This window comes from Thalassophryne amazonica, chromosome 2 (genome assembly GCF_902500255.1).
Source record: "Thalassophryne amazonica chromosome 2, fThaAma1.1, whole genome shotgun sequence".
Lineage (NCBI taxonomy): Eukaryota > Metazoa > Chordata > Actinopteri > Batrachoidiformes > Batrachoididae > Thalassophryne > Thalassophryne amazonica.
In genome coordinates this window covers 87200289-87220838 of record NC_047104.1, presented here as the reverse complement: position 1 = coordinate 87220838, position 20550 = coordinate 87200289, and the positions used below count along the sequence as shown (strand labels likewise).

General features: G+C 41.0%; 1 protein-coding gene across 1 annotated transcript in view; it reads right to left on the bottom strand.

Moving 5' to 3' along the window:
• kiaa1549lb (KIAA1549-like b) overlaps positions 1-20550 on the bottom strand; it is a 290305-nt gene that overhangs the window by 117361 nt on the left and 152394 nt on the right. Inside the window, exons 5-6 of the mRNA XM_034188840.1 lie at positions 4500-4719; positions 4230-4363 (exon numbers count right to left, since the gene is read on the bottom strand). Of these exons, the coding sequence (XP_034044731.1) occupies positions 4230-4363; positions 4500-4719 (354 nt within the window). The remainder of the gene's footprint in view (positions 1-4229; positions 4364-4499; positions 4720-20550) is intronic.

The window sequence follows — 20550 nt, the reverse complement described above, 5'->3', positions numbered from 1 at the left end:
ATAGTGGCTGTTAACCAGCTAGTTGAGTGGGATTTTGCTAAATTAGGTGTTTTATGTCGATCTAAACTGGATGTATTGCAATCTTTGGGATCCAGACGGGATATCATCATTCGTCCCGCTGATTGTCGTCATGGGGCTGGAGAATTATGACCGTGTTATTTTGAAATTGTTAAATAATGTAAAATACTATCAACCTTTATCTTCAAATCCCACTTCTAATATTAACAGTATGATTCATGAATGTATTGACTCATCTTATAAGAAAGGCTGGATTACAGAAAAAGAGAAGGCTTTTCTTTTAAGTGAATTTCCTCCTTGTCCTGTATTTTATGGTTTACCCAAAATTCATAAACAATTGGATGATCCTCCGTTACGGCCTATTGTTTCTAGAATAGGGAGTCTTACTGAGCCCCTTTCACAATTTCTTAATTTTTTTCTGGGAAAATTTGTTCATGATTTACCTTCGTATCTTGCGGACACTACTGATGTTCTAAACTTAATCAATAATTGGAATTGTGCAAGTGATGATATCCTTGTGTCTTTGAATGTACAAAGCTTGTATACATGCATACCTCACCACGTAGGCTTAGAAGCCATTTCCTTCTATCTTGCTACAGTCCTAATGATGTGTTGCCGCCTTCAGATTTTTTTTATCAAATTGGTTGAGATTGTTCTATCTAACACTTTTTTTAAAATATTCTGGTAAATATTAATTACAACTACAGGGGACTGCTATGTGGAGTGCGTTTGCTCCATCGCACGCCTGTTTAGTGATGGGTTTTTGGGAAGAGAAACATATCTTTAGTATTGAAAATAATCCTTTTCACTCCAAAATATCATTATGGCATAGATATATTGATCATGTCCTCTTAATTTGGAGGGGCACATCTGATGAGTTACATCAACTTTTGAATTTTATCAATTTCACTACAGATTATCTTTCTTTCACTATGAATTATAATCCATTCCATTGACTTCTTAGACTATTGACTTCCATTGACTTCTTACTATTTATAAGGATGATAATGATTTTTGCAATCGACTATTTACCGTAAACCCCTCAGTAGAAACACTTTATTGAAAGCAGACAGTAATCATCCACCCCATTTAGTTCGTAACATACCAGTGGGTCAATTTTTGTGAGTTAGAAGAAACTGTAGTACTATTACTGATTTCATGTCAAAAGCAGCTCTTTTAGCATATCCGTTTGAACAACGTGGCTATGATAAAACTGATATTGGCAAAGCATGGGATAGAGCTCTAAATACTGATCGTGCCTCTTTACTTAAGAAGAAATCTAAATCTTTTTCAACATCTAAATAGTTTTTTCTACCACTACACTCCATTGGCGGGAAGAATAAAAAACATAATTTACAAACACTGGCATATTCTTAAGAGTGATCCAACACTTAAAGACATCTGTGCTGAACTGCCCAAATTTATATTTAAGCGTGCCCGTAATATTCGTGATCGACTTGTTCATTCAGATATGAATATTCCTGTCTCGTCTACTTGGCCTTCCAGCCCACCAAAAGGTTTCTTTAGATGTGGTAATAGCGTACATTGTTCTAATTGCACTTTTTTTTTCCCATCCCCGTACTGGTAAGCAATATTCTATTTCTTCATTAATCATTTGTAATACTACACATGTAGTATACCTCCCATAACGCCCTTGTGGATTGGCATATATTGGCCAAACAAAACGTCAACTTAAATTACAGATAGCTGAACATAAAACGGCAATCCGTACCCAGAATCTAACTTATGCCATGGCAAGGCATTATAAACAAGCCGGTCAAGGCTCACCAGCATCTTTAAAATTTTGGGATTGAGAAAATCACAGTTCCACCCAGAGGCGGTGACATCATTAAAAAACTTTTTATTTAGAGAAGCATTTTCGATTTATACTTTGGGCACTATGGAACCATTTGGTTTGAATGAAGAACTGAAATTCACTTGTTTTCTTTAATATTAATATTTGTTTTTATTCTGGTTTTTGTCATGTTGTTTGTTTTTGTTTGATGGTTGTTTGTTTGTTTGTTTTTTGGGACAATGTGCCTCTAATTATCAACTGATTACAAATGGAGTGAGTGTTTTGACGGATGGTCACGCCCCATTTAAGCATTATGACACCTGGCTCTTATTAGTATTTAGGCTGTACCATCTTTAACCCTTCTCAGTACAGTTTCTGTGAGTCAGAATCTAGCAGCCTCTAGCCACTCGGCTCTGACCTGCCATGCCCACATCAGCAGGTTGGATGACACCTGTCTGGTGCTGAAGGAGCCATGCCATCCAATTGAGGTAAGCTTGAGACACAGCTCCTGGACATCATTTTGCAAGTTGGTGAGTGTGCTGCCCACACTTTTCTTCTTGTTTTTTAAATTATTATTTATTCTTTATTTTATTATTATTTACAGTGCTTTTTCTTCTGTGCCTACAATCAGAGGAATTTTCACAACCTCTTTTTACATAATAGAAATATAATAGCAGCCCACAGCCATCCTGAGCACTTGGTGCACAAATGTGCCATCATTTCAGCCATGGCAGTGGCGCTCGAAATCTGTGAAAGCGTCACACGGCATTCACACGCAAATCCTTGCATGCCATTTGAGTGGCACTTGTGCACTATGTATGCAGACTACTCGCCTATTTTCGCCACCAGTCACCATGTGACATTTGGACAGCATTCAGGAGACGTGCGCTAATATGTCGTAAGTACCAATTCAGTGAGATTCCAATTGAAAAACTGCCATTTTTATGTGATTTTGTGTCTCCAACTACTCCCCAACAGTCACAGCCCAGTGAGATACTGACCTTAGTGACAGGTGGGGAGACACCTTTTTTTCACAGCTACATCATTTCTCTTTGACAGCACACAGAACTAACTGCTTCAGTGTCATCAGGGAACATTTCTCTATGATTTGGCGTCTCACAGTCGCACAACAGTGGTACTCAACTTGTCATAGATTGTAGTTTAGTCAAAATATGAGAACATGGGTGTGAGACTAGGTTATTTTAAGTGTCCCAGTTAATCAGTGTGTCATCAAAAATGATGCAGTGGAAGTATACATAAAAATCCTACAGCAACATACCTTTTGTTTGCAACACACCAAATTCATTTGCCTTGCTGTCCTCTGCAATACCTCCACTTTAGGAACTGCTGTATTAACTGGATCATTTTCAGTGTGCAAGCATCGTTCTAGTTCCACAAAACATACAGCATTTTTGTATGTTGTCGCATGTTGCGTGTACTCCTTAGATTGGTTTCATTCATTATGATACATAACACACCTGTGAACACGTGGAAAAATGAACCCCAAACAGTGGCCTGGTATTCTGGTACTGGTAAGCTACATTCCTGTACTACAGTAGATGGCCTCTTGTGCTATGTATAAGAGGCCATCTCACCAATCCAACCAATCCACCAATCCAACCAATAAATTGACTGGATTGTTTAGTCACAGAGCCCAATTGCTGCATCTTAAACATTGGCAAAATGTTTGTGTTTCTCTTTTTCCAGAAATACAGCAACATCATAGTCTGGTTTTCTAGGATTTAGCCCTGGGATCCTTTGAGTGGAATATTGATTTTATCTGACATCACACAAACCCAGTTGGTACATTTTAAACATTATTGATTAGCTGGTAATAGTGACAAATGTTGTACCCACATAAATTATGTTAGCAATAGTTTATCTAAAACTACAGGCCGGTGCAGAACTCTGTTCAGCTGTCTGTGTGCCTTCTTATCATTTTACACAAACATATGTACAGGATATGTGCTAAAAGAGCTTCACGGAGCAAGTAGCTGAGATTTTATGATACAAAGTGCAGATCATCTACAGTATAAGAGTACAAAGACGAACAAGTTCCAGTTCTTTGAGAGGAAAAAGCTCAGATGGTCAAGAGATGATATTATAAGTAGGTAATGTGTAAAATGGATTTGTTCAGACTATGCAAGATGGGGTAAAAAAGTAGTGCATCAGGCAGCAATGTGTGTGTTTCATCTTTTTTGCTTCTAAGCTCAGCTGCTCTCCAGTTATATTAAAGCACCGGGAGACAGACTTCAACTTCATTTTGACACCAATGTAGCCATATGTGTGGAATGTGTCTGTGTGGCAGACAACAAATTCTGCTATAAACACAACTGTGTTCACACACCTAGGTTGATCTCCAAGTGTAATCCGCTCCTACAGAGTGACTGTGCACACAAACATCTCATGAGTCTACCTGGACAGACAGTCTGCTGATGGTCATGAACACTTTGGCCTGTGCTTCAGAAAACACCTTTTCCAGCCTCTGCTCCATCATTTGAGAGAATCGACAGGAGCGCGGGTCATCGGCCGCTCCAACAAACTGCAGCACTGCAAAACAACAAGAGGAGGCTGTTTACAAAATCAGTATAAAGATTTTAGAAAGAGAGGAGTTTGAAAATCAGATCAACAGCATTCTGATTACACATCCTCGGGACAAATAACGGCAGCCAAATTTGTTCCTGACCTGTTTTCAGTTGGAAGCTGGTGTCTGGACTCCGTCTCCATAATGCAATTGGGAGTGGCAGTGCTGTTACCATGGGGAGATACTGTCGTAGGTCTGAAATCATCTTATCGCGGCCATAGGAGTCCAAGCCCTCCAGCACTACGGAGGGAGGGTAAACCATGTCTCCTGCAGTCACATGATAAGCCACCGTCATGTTGGGAGAGCCGAATACAGTTTCCACCTGAGATGGCAAAGTATAGATAGATGTTAGTGCAGTGCTGTGTTACTTATTTCCCAATATTTTATTCCAATAATGACTTGAGCAAACACAAAAAACTGCTGACCATGTGTTTGTGCCACACTGAAAATAATACAGACCAGCTGCTGAAGGGAATGTATGAAATCAGGATGAGTATCATGGAAAATGTAAAATTTTGTAGTTGGTCTGCTAAAACATTTAGACGAAGGCAAAGTAGCTCATGTTATTTAATGTGCACTTTTCAAAACAACCTTTAGAAAGAGTAAAAGAGTAAATAAAAGAAAGAAGAAAAGCAATGCATAAAAGGTAGTGGTGTTAAATATATTTTGATGCAATACATCATAAAAACCTTTTTTTAAGTTACAATATGAAGTTGAAAAAATGGATCTTAATGTGTGCAGTCCTGGTCAAAGATATTAGCACGCCTAAATCTTAAGAAGAATATTTACAATGTGGTCAGAAATAAGGGCAACTACCCACTTTATCATAAGCACAATATTTCAATAAATGACCAAAGGTATTCAACAAATATAAAATGTCTTCACGTTGTGAAATTAAAGAACACATTTATAACCACTTTTCCATCTGATGCTGACACTCAAAGCACTTCAGAATGAAGCTGATATCAGAGTGTGCCAATGTAACATGTCCAAATGCAGCCCAGGAGCAACTTGGGAATTACAGGTCTGGCTTCAAGGCATCACAGAGACTCATCTGGGACTTGAACCCACACCCCTCAGGTGAAACATCAACATCTCTAACCTTTAGGCCACCACTTCCACATGCCAACAACTAAACAGACTCGTGTGACTTTTGTCCCCAACCTTTGGAAAATTTGACCTTGTCTGAGCAGTTCCAGAAGCCACCTACACAAGTGTTAAAGGGGGCTGGAATGGTCCAGGAATGCGATCCGGAACCTCAGACAATTAAAGGAATAATTTGGTTCAAACTAACAACAGCACAATACATTGTAAACATCTCATTTTTCGTGTGCTGCCTGTGGCCAAATTGCAGCCTGCCTGGCTCTCCCTCAGCAGCATCGAAGTGTTCAACAAATCAGAGTGTAATCCTCTAGCCCTGCCTTCACAAACATGCAGTATCTCTCCCCTTTGTTCTCACGGTCCTGTCCCTTTGTTGTGCTTTATTTGAGTGTATTAGTGATCCATATCGGTCCACGAGAAGCTCTGTGTTTGAGGCCCATCCACACAGAACAGGCATTTTCAGAGCCTGAAAACACTAATTTTGAAAATTGATCCCAGAGTGGATGAACAAAGCGCTGTGACTCCTTAAACTCTGAAAGCGCCAGTCACGATCCGACCACAACCAGCACTTTGGTACTTTAAAGAGTCACAGTGCTTCATTCATTCATGGCACACCAGGGGACCGGGTTGATCAGACAGGGGAACCGTTCAAAGCACTGGTCGCGATCTGATCAGTGATCAGACCGCAATACCAGCATCCTCTGAGAAACGGATCTGGAGCAGAAAAACCACTGAGGGACTTGCTCTAAAATGCTACATTTCCAGCCATGAGAAGGTATTAAAGTACTTTCAGATGTCGTTTTCCAAAAACAGGAGGCTTTATGTGGATACGTGTTCCTCAGACTGTGATGATGAATCCCACTGAAACAAAGAGGTAAGATTAAGATTATATTACTCCATGTGTGAATGAAACAGTCTGTTCACATCAGAACTGCAGCATGCAATCAATGGACAGCATTAACGGACGCATTTAGACTTATGAGTAAATTACAAGAAATATGTGTCAATATGTGGCACAACTTAACTAAAACTGATGTCCCGCATGTGCGGGACAAAGGAGTCATATGCTGGCATGCAAATTAAACTGTCAGCATGCCCAAAATATTTCGAGGTGCTCAGCTGTAACACCCCGGTCAAATGCGCTGCGCTGCAGGAAGGCGTCACAGAGACGCAATTCTTTAAGCTGAAGTAGTTCAAATTTTTACAGTGTTTCTGAAACTGCAGAAATGAACTAGTGATTTCAACTAATGCATAAAATCAATTTGATCACCAAATTTAGCTTTTTTGGACTGACATTTTCTTCAGGCAAACCAATTAAGCTTGAATCACTTTGAACAGCCCTATATAATCCAATTAAAACAAGCTTTGTGATCATTAATTTAGACAAAATGTGTAATGCTTCTCACTATCACAATTTTAGACTGCGGCTGGTTTCTTGGAGTTAAGTGTAATTTTTAAAAAGACAAACTGTGTGGCACCACTATCGGAGTGAAAGGAAATCAAACCACCCATATAATCCTTGAGAGAGGATCTTACGCGTAGCCAAGGGTGGGCCTGGATGGGCCTGGGCCTGCCAACTTGTCAGCCAGGCCTGCCCCATCCAAGGAGAAGGCTGAGTCAACACTTGACAGTCACCTGTTGTTGCCTCATTGTATTCCTATGATATGGTATTGCATTAGCACTGAGCGACAATTAATAAATTTTTTCAAAAAAATCTGGTTCATCTTCTGTGATTTTTATTAATTCATTTTCACCTTTCGCGGCCTCGCAGTTTCGCAGATTTTTTAGAGCAATTTTGCATGCTTTTTTTTTAATGGCGCACTGTGTTCTGCGTCCTTATCAGGCGGGCCGTTCGCGGCACCGGTCGGCATCACCACGATTGCTCTCACTGCCTCCGATGCGCTTTCTGCGGGCTCAGTAAACGCCGCAGCGGGCCAATCACACCGCCGCCCTCCTGTCTGCTGTGCGGAATTGCGCCAAATCTGGCAACAGGTCCAGAGACTACGCTCGCTATTTTGATCCGGATGTTGATCGCAGCCGCAGAGCTCTGTGACCACCGAGAGAGGACTTGGATTCTTTGCGGGTCCCGCATCCGTACCTCCGGAGGCAGTGAGCGAAGGGAGAGCACACGCATTGTGTTCTGCGTGTGTCTGTTTATAATCTTCTCGCACAGAAGAAAAAAGAGAGTGTTTACACAAGAGAGAAAAGTGAGAAAATTTTAATGCCTGTTTGAGAAAAGTGTGTAGTGAGGGGTTTTACAGCCTTAAAACATCTATAATAATTGCAAAAAAGAGCGCTGACTACTTCGCGGATTTTGCTTATCGCGGGTTATTTTTGAACGTAACTCCCGTGATAAATGAGGGACCACATTTTTCCTCAAATAAATAGTCTTCTGCGGGCCCTCATCACAATGCCAAAAACAACATACACTGTCGAACGGCTGTTTTCTACTGTTAATCGGATAAAAACGTCCACCAGAACATCCATGTTGACTCACAGACTGAATGCACTCTCCGTGCTTTCCCTTGAAAGAGAACTGACCCAATCATTGGACTATGATGATGACGTGATAAGAGAGTTCAACAAAAAACCCCGTCGTCTCCTGCTGTAGCATTAAAAGAATTCATCAAATGTAAGTGTGAGACCATTAATTACTTTTTTCTTCTAAATAGGCCTAACTGTTAATATTATATTGCATCTGCCACGAATAATGTTGGTGTCCGTTCTGATAGTTTTTAATTTGGCCGCTAAGCCATGGTTTCCACTGTTTATCAATTTCATAATTTGGCCGCCGAGCCAACCTGTTTTCATGTTGCGGATATATTTTGAATTTTTATTTTAAAGGACTTTACATGACTAAGCGTTGCGTTGCTGCTTGCATTGACCATGGGGTGCTTGTGTCTGACACTTTGCGTCTGTGTAACTGTGCACACAGCGTCTGTGCAGTTGGCTGAGATGTGTTCATCATAAACTTGGAATTCATTTTTGAAACAATGCCTTATTTAAATACTTATTGACATTTTGGGTTTAGTAGAGAAGCTTGAATCTTCAACTGGACTGGGTTGTTTGACGTGAGGACGTTTCGCTTCAAATCACAGAAGCTTCCTCAGCTAAAATTCTTGCTCTGGTAGTCTGAAGAAATTTTGGGTTTAGGCCGAGCCAAGTAGGCTACCAGACTTGCACTGAATGTGTGTGTGTGTGTGTGTGGGGGGGGGGGGCTGCACTGCAGCTTGCATTATCCATGAAGAGTACTTGTGTCTGACGTGTCGCGTCTGTGTGCTCACTTTGCCAGTGCTGTAGGCTAAGTGATATCGTTTTGCTTGCGATGTCCAAACGAGGCATACTTTTTCAAACGGTGTATTATAATACCTACACCTTACCTACAACTCCAAAAGTTGGGCCCGTTGATTTTTTTCTGGGCCCACCCATTTTATGATTTCTGCCTACGCCCCTGGAGAGGATCAGTAGCTGGTGTCTATCTGTCATATTAGCCAATGGGCTGAATGACAAGATATTGAACCGCAGTAGATGGATGAAGCACTTTAGTTGTTCTTCAAGTCGTCATTAATGAACGCATAAGAAGCAGGTGCAGGAATGATTATAGAATATAGATAAGAGAACCAGGGCTGCAGGAGAAAGAGACAAGATTGCTAAGATGTGAGACTGTTAAATAGAAACTCTGGGACAAAGAGGCTGATGTTCACTTAAGCTCTGAAATGGCAGTAATCCCTGTATTCACCAACAACACAGAAATGAAGATGTGATTCTACATTTTTGTGTTGAGACGTGCATATGACTACATACTCCTCAGCAATGGCGCTTTTCCACTGGCACAACTAAACCAAATGTTCCCAGTCTATACTGCACTAAGAAGCTTTTCTATTGCAAACCGGAAGAGGCCGGACCTGTACTGCACCCTACATAATACTGTGACTATCGGAAGCTAAGCAGTAGTTATCCAGGATTCACGGGGACAGATGAAGAATTTAACAATTTCCTTTTGCGATTTTTTCACCACACTGCTCTCCACCTCTTGACTCAGAGAAGTGGAGAGCAGAGAAGAAACACCTGTCTGATTCTAAGGAAACTACTGAATGATGCAGACCTATTTAGGTGTCATATAAAATAAATAATGAATGTTTGTGAGTGCAATGGAAAGAATATTTGCATGAGTTAGAAAAATAGAACATTCCAGTCTGCTTTCTAAATCGCAGACTACACACCTCTTCAAGGAGATGTCAGATGACACACTGACTGGTTTATTTCATTGTATGCCCAAAACATGCCTGTGTCAAATTAACTGCATAAATCCAGTCACTCTGCACCCTATTTTGCAAGCAGATTAAGTGCTGTGTGAATAGTTGAATTTACTTGAATGCCCCGCGGGCAGTGTGGTGTCCAAGTGGTCAGTGCACTTGCCTCCAAAACAGAAGATTTCTAGTTCAAGATCACCTGTGCCCATTCTCCTTGCAATGTGGAGTTGCATCTGGCAAAAAAAACCTGTGCCAAATCAACATACAGATCCACATCGAATTTGCTGTGGAGACCTTGAGCAAAAACGCAGAAGCTGAAAGAAGATCAGTATTTGGATAACCCACAAATTAATTTACAGCAAAAATCATCAAGTTAGTGTCCTAAATATCTCTGAAAAATACCACCTCAGTTGATGATGTGATTAAATGTTTTCACATAAAATGTATCCGAATGAATTTATACAAATGATAAATAATTCATTTATTTGGTCCCCCTGCAGATTCTGGTGCCTCTCAAAATGCTCTTATGCATCTGCATGTGATCAAGAGGTACACACATATGTACATTTTGGCAAGCCTTTTAAATTATGTTGCTTTTGAAAAACACCTCTGTAAAATCATGAACTTCTTAAGTATATTCCTACAAGCATCTCAGACTTCTGGTAATCTCAGTGAGTCTTTAAGGAAAGAAAAAGCGCTTGAGGAAGTATTTGGAAATAGATCCGCTTTGGAAATACAACACACTGCAAAGCAATTTAGAGAGAAGATTAGGAAAATAAAACATATGAAAGACCACAACAACTGATGTGGTTCATATGAAAAACTTTTCCACTGGCATGATGCCAGCAGTCCACGCTCAGACAAGGATCGGCAACAAGCTGTGGGGCTGCACTTCTGTTGCAAATCATTAACTCAGGTGCAGATGGGACCTCAACACATTAACGTTAGAGTTGATACATCATAAAATAGAAAATACAAAATAGAAAGATAATGTGTAGTGAAGGTATAGATGTGTACAATATATAGGAAAAGGTGGTAGTGGGCACAGTTCCGCTAATCCGCTAACTGCTAATTAGTGAAGCTAACTTTTTCAGCTAATTTTGAAAACCATCAGTCGATTAATTAGCTTCTGCTAAATTTAGTTCTGCTAAGTAGAGGTGGGCGGATCGATCCTAATATCGATAATATCGATACCAACGCTGGATTGATATTGAACGATCCTTGTGTAAAAAGATCAATACTCAAGCTTTTTTTCCTCTCCCGCACGCACTGACTGCTGTGCACGCAGGTTCAATCTACTCTGTCTGTAAGAGCAGCGCTGTGCTGTGTCACACAACACGGAGCAGCACACCCTCCCCCCTCTGGTCTTTTATTGTTGCGCCGTCACGTGGCTCAGCGGCACCAGCCAACAGCCATGCAGGTAGTCTCAGCCTGGCCCGCCCACTCAGCGCTCTCCTCGAGTCAACACGTGACACTGTGAACATGATACTGTTCTTAAATATGTACGAGGTCTGTTAGAAAAGTATCCGACCTTGTTTTTTTTTTTTCAAAAACCTGATGGATTTGAATCACGTGTGCTTGCATGAGCCATGATCGGTGAAGATGCTATGGGCATCACACAGATTAAGGAGCGGTACAACCGGTTTAAAGACGGCCGCACAATGGTGGAGAGCGAGCCGCGCTCCGGTCGGCTATCAACATGCTGAAATGACCAGGTCATTTCCAAAGTGAACGCTGTGGTGATGTGGGACCGTCGTGTGACTATCCGAGAAATTGTGGAAGAGGTGGACATCAGCACTTTTTCAGCACATTCCACTGTGACAGAAGATTTTGCCATGAAGAGTTGCAGCGAAATTCATGCCGATGGCTTCGGCACGAAGCTGATGGCGCAGCAAAAGCGCCACCGTGTTGAAGCCTCACAGGACATGTTTCATGCCCAGCTCTTCCACAATTTCTCAGATAGTCACACGACTGAAAAGCCACCGAAAGCCGTCTGAATCTTCCGAATGGTGGAAGACCTGGGCATGTCACAGCATTCGTATGTGTATATATATATATATATATATATATATATTTCTACCTCATTTTCTTATTTTATTGTACTGTTACAAGTATTATTATTATTGCTTATCCTTGCACACGCTGTTTGATGAACATTTTCCTCTACTTGCACCCATCTTGTGTGTTTTTTAAGAGCTGACATGTGAATTTCTCCTCTGTGAGATCAATAAAGTTTTATCTTATCTTAAATCAAAACCTCTAATCCTTTGTTCTCAACAGGGGGACTTATTAACGTATTCCTTTTTTATTTATACTTTCTTTATTTAATTTTCACTTATTGTTTTTATTTTGTTTAAAGACAGACGTGGAGTGAAGGGAGGAAATTCCTTATTCTTTGTATTATTTTCTTGTATTGTTTGACTTGAAAAAAGAACAAGTTTGAAACTGTTTACACTATTTGTTGTGGTGTGTTAGTTTTTCTCTATTGTGGTTTGTCAGCTCTCTAACCTCAGAAGATTGTTTTAATTTGCTTAAAGTTCTATGTTTTTACACTCTTTATTTAAGAAAGAAAGTGCACCGAAGGGAAGAAATTCCTTATTTTTTTGTATTATTTTATTGCATTGTTCAACTTGAAAAACAGAATAAGTTTGAAACTGTTTACAGTATTTGTTGTGGTGTGTTAATTTTGTTGTATTGTGGTTTGTCAGCCCTCTACTTCAGGAGATTTTGTTTTAAGTTGTGTTGAGTGATATTTTTTTAAACAAAAATGTTGATTGTGATAATAAAGTATTTAGTTGTCATGTACAATGTTTGGTGAAATTCTATCCTAGGTCTTTTGGATCCTTTGGTAGAGCCAAAGGATCCAAAAGACCTAACTTAAAGCAATCGGTATCAATATCAGCGATACTGAGCCTGTATTTAATTGGTATCAGATCAATACAAAAATTCCCGGTATCGCCCACCTTTACTGCTAACTTTCAGTCTGCTAACATTTCTTTGCAGATTGATGACTTGAGAATGACTTGACAGTGACTTCGTCCCACCTCTGGTCTGAAATCAAAGATTTGAGTACCAACCTGTTAAATGTTTTGTAGTAGATGCACAGCTCAATCCTCCTAAGAGGAGAGCTGGTTCCAGAAAAGCTGGTTCCAAGCAAAGGAGAACTGATCACAGAAAAGCTCATTTCATTTGACCCCATACGGATGTGTTGGCCATATCACCCACATCATCCAGAGGCATGCAGTTTTAATTTATAGTTAAAATTTTAACCAAACTGAAGTTTCATAAAGTGAAAATATCAGATATATGTTTTAGTTTTAAATTAATGCACTAATTTTTAAGGTTTTAGTGTGGACATTGTGTCTCCACAAAGTGCACTATGGGTAATCTCAGTACATTCATGACAGGAGAAATGCATTTGTGATGCTATGATTGGGCACGAACACGGACAACAGCATTAAACACTTTGTATATTGTGCCTAAAACTCTCGTGAATATATTCTCTGTGTTTATAGGCATTGTTATTTTGTTTGTTTTATGTAAAAATGCCAGAAGAAGCTCAGGTTGCTTCTACATTATTTTCAATTGGAATTACTGTGAGCTGCAATGCTTCATGTTCTTTAACGTCTTGCTTTTGTCAAACACTGACTGTCCTCTTTGTTCCAGAGTAATATATATAAAATGTCTGAAATTCGGTTTGTGTTTATTAAATTCCACACATCTTAAACGTAGCATACACGGACGGATTATTTATTTGGAATAATAAATGATCCGTATGAAAACTGCAGGTTTGCAGGGTCTCTACTGCCCTCTACTGGCCAGTAGTGTTCATAACAGCATTTGCCCTAAGTACTAAGTGTCTGGGCACCAGTAGATGGCAGTGTTCTATTTATTTTGACCCCGGTTATAACAGATGGTTGTCAAATCAACTTTTTGGCTTTTTGCAAATGGCTTTTTTTTTTACAAATTAAAAAATGGCATATTTTACAAAAGCACATTTATATGTAAACACCAACACACACACACCTTGGTTTTTACATAGAATGAATGAGTCAACCAATCAGTGTTAGCAGAGGCTCATTTACCCATAATCCCTTTGGCATCTGTCTGTGTTTGTTACAAAACTTCAGAATTAGTGCATTATTTAAAAGATATATGTTATATTTAAGCTTATTACATTAATGGAGTTCTTCTATCTGTATTAATTTTATTTACACTTCAAAACAATAAGCCAGCACTGCTTTATTTTCCAAGACCTCGTTCAAAATTAGAAGTATTTCACCTTGCGTGGTGTGATGCTATCTTAGACTATAAGCATGCATTATTGGCTACAAAGCGGACCTACTACTCTGATTTGATCAACAAAAACAAGCATAACTCAAAGTTCTTGTTCGACACGGTGGCAACACTTATGCATGGACAACCACCTGTAGTTCGCTCTCCTTTTACAGCACAAGCTTTCCTGGATTACTTTGGGAAGAAAATAGAAGTGCGTCTGGATGACGGCTGCTTTCAGCGGTCCTTACGCCTCTGCAGGACCCAGTTTGAGGACCAACTGTCCCGTTCACGCGTGCACATGTAAATAATAATTAAAAAAAAGAAACTCTGCTGCTTGCTGCAGCTCGCTCCTCCCCCAAAAAACTCTGTCATAATTGTGTTTAGAAACCAGTCACCATTTGTTTTATTATACATCTGTGTAGTTAAGTAATAAAATATTCTCCACACAGACGATTCGCTCGCGCGCGCATGTAAGAAAGAAAAAAAAAGAAAGAAAGAAACTCCGCGGCTTGCTGTGAGGCTGCTCCTCGCTCTTTCCCAAAAAAAACTCTGTCATAATTGTCTTTAGAAACCAGTCACCATTTGCTTTATTATACATCTGTGTAGTTAATAAGTAAAATAATCTCCATAGATGATTCCATCGCGTGCGCACGTAAAATAAAAATAAAAAGTCCGCTCCCGCTGCTGTGGGGCTGCTGCTCATCCCAAAAACTCTCTCATAATTGTGAAATAAAGGACAAAAGAGACATAAGTCCTGCTCACAGGCTGCTACCAGAGACAGGACATGTTCACATCTTCAGTCAAACTCCAGACATCTCCACGTCACTACATAGTCAGTCCCTGATTGGTCATCACGGCACGACGAGATGAAAAAGTTCAGATTTTTCAACTTGGGGAGGAGGACAACACGACGTAACACGACGAAAAAGCGTCCTTACATAGGGATTACATGGCAACCTGTGGCTGCAGTCGCTCACGTCGCGCCCGGTGTGAACGCAGAGAATGTAACTCCCGCGATAAATGAGGGACCACTGTACATCATTAAACAGGAATTTGTACTCTATCCGGATTTGGTGTGACTAGTGTTATTAGGCCTACAATACATGCCCAGTTTATTTTCGGTGTGGCGCACAGCGTTGTTCGCAAGCCCCCCCGTCCTTCTTTTTTTTTTCTGCACCGGAGCCACCCATCCTCTGTGCTCTGGGACCTCCCACTTTACAAATTAAGCACTGATCAAATCTATCATTTTTCTCTGAAATTCTGGAAAAAGTGGTGTCATGGCAGCTCGTAGACTATCTTACTGAGAATAATCTCTTTGAGCCACTGCAGTCTGCTTTTAGAAAATATCATTCCACAGAGACAGCTCTCACTAAAGTGGTGAATGATCATCTCTTACAATAGATTCGGACACCACTATGGTTCTGTTGCTGTTAGATCTCAGTGCTGCATTTGATACAGTGGATCATCATATTCTACTTGATAGGCTGGAAAATCATTTTGGGATTACTGGGAGTGCCCTTGCATGGCTGACGTCATACTTGACCAGTCGTTCTCACTGTGTTTTGTACAGTAACACTACCTCTAACCTTAGTTACATGAAATTTGGGGTTCCACAGGGGTCTGTCTTAGGCCCCCTGCTTTTCTCCCTTTATATAGCACCCCTTGGGCACATATTGTGGCGTTTTGGGATTACTTTTCACTGCTATGCAGATGATACTCAGTTATACATGCCGATAACTGCTGGTAATCTCGTTCACATAAAATCCTTAGAAGATTGCCTTGCAGCAGTGAGAAGTTGGATGTCTAGAAACGTCCTACTTTTAAACACTGATAAGACTGAAATGATGGTTCTTGGTCCAGTGAGACATCGGCATCAATTTGACCAGTTAACGCTCAGCCTCGGCTCATGTGTCATACATCACACTGACAAAGTGAGGAACCTTGGGCTAATTTTTGATCCTTCGTTATCCTTTGGCCTCGACATTAGAAATATTACTAGGACTGCTTTCTTCCACCTGTGAAATATAGTGAAGATTCATCCCATCCTGTCTATGCCTGATGCTGAGACCCTGATCCATGCATTTATCTCTTCTAGATTGAACTACTGCAATGTTCTATTTTCTGGTTTACCGCAATCTAGCATTAGGGGTCTCCAATTGGTTCAAAATGCTGCAGCCAGACTTTTGACACAAAGCAGAAAGTACAACCACATTACACCCATTTTGGCGTCTCTTCACTGGCTTCCTGTCCCAGTGAGATCAGATTTTAAGGTTCTGCTACTAACCTATAAAATTATTCATGGACTGGCACCTCCCTACCTAGCTGATCTAATTAAACTTTACGTACCGGCCCGGGCTTTACGTTCTCAGGGTGCAGGACTACTTTGTGTTCCTAAGGTGAATAAGAAGTCTGCGGGTCACAGAGCTTTCTCTTATCGTGCCCCTGTTCTGTGGAATGATCTCCCTGCATCAATAAAACAGTCAGATTCTGTTGAGATTTTCAAGTTCAGACTTAAGACGCACTTATTTTCCCTTTCATATGGCTAGCATACTGTTACAGTTTTGTTTTACGCTTTTTACTCTTTTAATTCATTTACTAGTAATTGGAGCGGGCTGCGGCCTCAACTTTACCTAAATTTTGGGTATTTTAGTGAAGTTTAGGGCTAGTGGCTGGCAATCACCTTAGTATTTCTCTGTTTTCCTTGTTGTTTAATGCTGGCAAATTATACAGTATTGTTTTGTCTTTCTGATGCCTGATTCTGTTTTTTCTCTGTTTAAGGTGCAGCTCCATCCAGAGATGGGAGTTGTATTCGTGTTGGCAATCCTCCTGTCCTGTGCGCCACTAGCATTTCTTGCATATCCGTCCGTGAATTGTTCTGTGAATTGTTCTGTAATTTATGTTTGTAGCATGGTCCAAGCAGAGGGTCACCCCTTTCAGTCTGGTCTGCTTGAGGTTTCTTCCTCAGAGGGAGTTTTTCCTTACCACTGTTGCTCTGGAGGTTGGTAAGGTTAGACCTTACCTGTGTGAAGCGCTTTGAGGCAACTCTGTTGTGATTTGGCGCTATATAAATGAAAATAAATTGAATTGAAAATTGAAAAAACCTCTGCCTCATGGCGACACTGCTATTGCATAGAGAGTTGAGATTTGCTGCTCCTCTCAGCAAATCTGTTTTACTGCTACAAGCTATGTAGTAAACAGGAGCTTCTAGCATTGGGCAGGGTGCACAAAGAAGTGCTGGCTTGTTTTTTGGAGTTTGTGATTGCTTTGCACTGAATTTAGTCAGAAGTCTCTGCTGTGCTAAAAGTCGAAACTAGTCTATCAGTCACCGACAATATGCAGAGTCAATACTAAAAGTTAGCGGTTAGCTGTAACTTCCCCTAATTTTTTTTAGGAGTTTATCAGTTTATAAAAGTTAACTTTTCAGTTAGCAGATTAGTGGTTATCGAAGTTAACTTTTCTGTTAGCTGTGCCCACCACTGGGGATAGGTATAAAAAACCAGTATCAAACTGGAACTGGTTACTGAGTGTTCTGAACTGAAATATCTAGACATGTCTTGACATCTGGATCCATACCTGATGAACTGATGCAACCCCAGCAAAAAATTAGAAAAGCTGGAAGAAGGTATTTGTTGTGAACTTTGCAAAGGGACATTATACCCTTCTCATTACGGTGCATCTGGAAAGTATTCACAGCGCTTCACTTTTTCCACATTTTGTTATGTTACAGCCTTATTCCAAAATGGAGTAAATTCATTTTCTCCCTCAAAATTCTACTCACAACACCCCATAATGACAACATGAAAAAGGTTTTTTTTTTTATTTTATTTTTTTTACATTTTTGCAGATAAAAACTAAGAAATCACATGTACATAAGTATTCACACCCTTTGGTCAATACTTTGTTGATGCACCTTTGGCAGCAATTACAGCCTCAAGCAGAGCTATGCCAGGTTGCACTTTGTGGATTACAGCTCGACATTCAACACGATCATCCCGGATATTCTGACAACCAAACTGGACACCTTGGGCCTTTCCCCACTCACATGTACATGGATCAAGGACTTAATGATCAACAGACTTGGCCCCCACCCGCACACTGAACACTAGTTCACCACAGGGCTGCATGTTTAGCGCCTTCCTGTACTGTCTCTACACCTGCAACTGCAGTCCGACCCACAGAAACAACATCATCGTCAAATTTGCTGACGACACCACAGTGGTTGGACTGATCTCAAAGGGAGACGAGGCAGCCTACAAAGAGGTCCAGAAGCTAAGAACTCTGTGTTCAGACAACAACCTGACAATGAATACCAAAAAACAAATGAGATAATCATGGACTTTAGGAGGAACAGATCTGACCTGCACCCTCTACATCAATAGCAAGTGTGTGGAGAGGGTCCACATATTCAGGTTCCTGGGAGTCCAGATCTCCAATGACCTCTCCTGGACAGACAACATTTCAGTTGTCATTAAGAAGGCCCAGCAGTGTCTACACTTCCTGAGAGTCCTCAAAAAGAACAACCTGGACAGGAAGCTGCTGCTGGCCTTCTACTGCTCATCCATGACAGCCTGCTGATGGATTGTGTTTCCACATGGTACAAGAGCTGTACTGAGGCAGACAGAGCAAGGCTTCAGAGGACAGTCAAAGCAGCACAGAGGATTGTTGGTTGCCCTCTCCCCTCCTTGACAGACAGCTACACCACCTGGTGCATCAGCAGAGCTCAGAACATCATCAAAGACAGTTCACATCCTGGCTCCCAGCTATTTGACCTGTTGCCCTCTGTTGCTCCGACCAGGAGCATTAAAAGTAAATCCACTTATGTCCTCAGAATAATAAATAAATAACACAAGAAATCTGGTTTGTGAAGGTTATCCATAGCCCGACAGGATGCATCCAGCCCCCACGCGCACAGCAGACATGCACTGACCAGGAGCATTAAATTTAAATCAACTTCTGTCCTCAGAATAATATATAAATAAATAGACACAATGAATCTGGTTCAAGCAGCTCATGCGTCCAGCCCAGCCCGCGCGTGCATGTCGGGTGGGTGCCGGCCGGCTGCAGAGTGGGTGGCTGGAGGCTGCTGGAGTGTTCTGTTGCTTCCAGAAGTGCTGTTTCTCTCTGAACATATACTAAAAACAAAAGTGTGTGTCAACCCCTCATAAGTTGTCTCACATGTTGCGCACGCTCTGAGTGGCAGAGACTACATGGTGAGGGGTATGAGGTGCCTACCTGATGACTTGGTGAGGGAGTTCATCGCAGCGATTGTTTTTGTTTGTTCAAACGTCAAGCGACACAGGGATCCGCCTCACGACTGAGGCAAGGGGACATTTAGAGGCTGATGCAGCCCAGCGAGACACTAGCCTTACTGCATGGTTGTGAGACTTGGACACTAGCCAATGACCATGAATGAATGTCTTTGGTACTAGATCTCTTTGGAGGATTAGAGACTAAAGACCCAACATGGACTGCTTTATAATTTCAATTAAGGGCTCTGTTGTTGTTGCTCTTCTTTTTATGTGTGTTTGTAAAGAAATTCTTGTAAAAACCTTGGAACTGTTCTGAGTCTGGTCTGCTTGAGGTTTCTTCCTCATTATCACCAGAGGGAGATTTGGTTCCCACTGTCGACTGTGTTTGCTCAGGAGGGTTGGTAAGATTAGACCTTACTTGTGTAAAGCACTTTGAGGCAGCGTTGTTGTGATTTGGTGCTATACAAATTAAATCAGTTGGATTGAGGATCCTTGAAGCTGGAATGACTTTGGGTCAAACAAATATCTTAGGAAGATTCACATGAGGAGTTTCATCAGCTACAGTATGACTTCATGGCCATGTGGCACACTTCACTGAGCACGATTAAGTGTGTATGTCCCTTAGTGTTTACGGCCCCCAGCAACTGGAAAAGGTCAAGGGGACATCCATGTATCACCCAGCTATGACCAGATTCCACAGGGCTACATTTAAGAGGTGGGAATAGACTTGTTGTATGCCTGGACGGTTGCCATGCAAGACCCAAGATGGTTCCTTTCATGTGATGGATGCAGACATGCACCACCCCAGTGCATGCCCTATACCTCAGCCAAACATCGACATACTGTAAGCATTTATATGTTTCTGTATCAATATACAGTACTGGGCGGCAATAGCTCAGTTGGTAGAGCAAGCCATCTTGTGATCGAATGGTTGGCAGTTTGACTCCGGCTCAAAACCTATTGCCATTGTGTCCTAGGGCAAGACACTTAACCCACCTTGCCTTGGAGGGGTCGTAGGCGCAGAATGGCAGCCATGCTTCCGTCAGTTTGCCCCAGGGCAGCACCGCCAATGTGTGTGAATGTGAAGGAATAATGCAACTTGGAAACTTTGGGTGTCTTGAAAAGTTATTATTACTGAGATTGTATTGAGAAAATCCTATCCTATGTGTATATACATATAACAGTGACTCTTTTCTGAACATATGGGTAAAGTATAGTTCCTGTGAACCTGTGAAAATAACACCTGATGTAGTTGCCACTTTTGGTGTACTG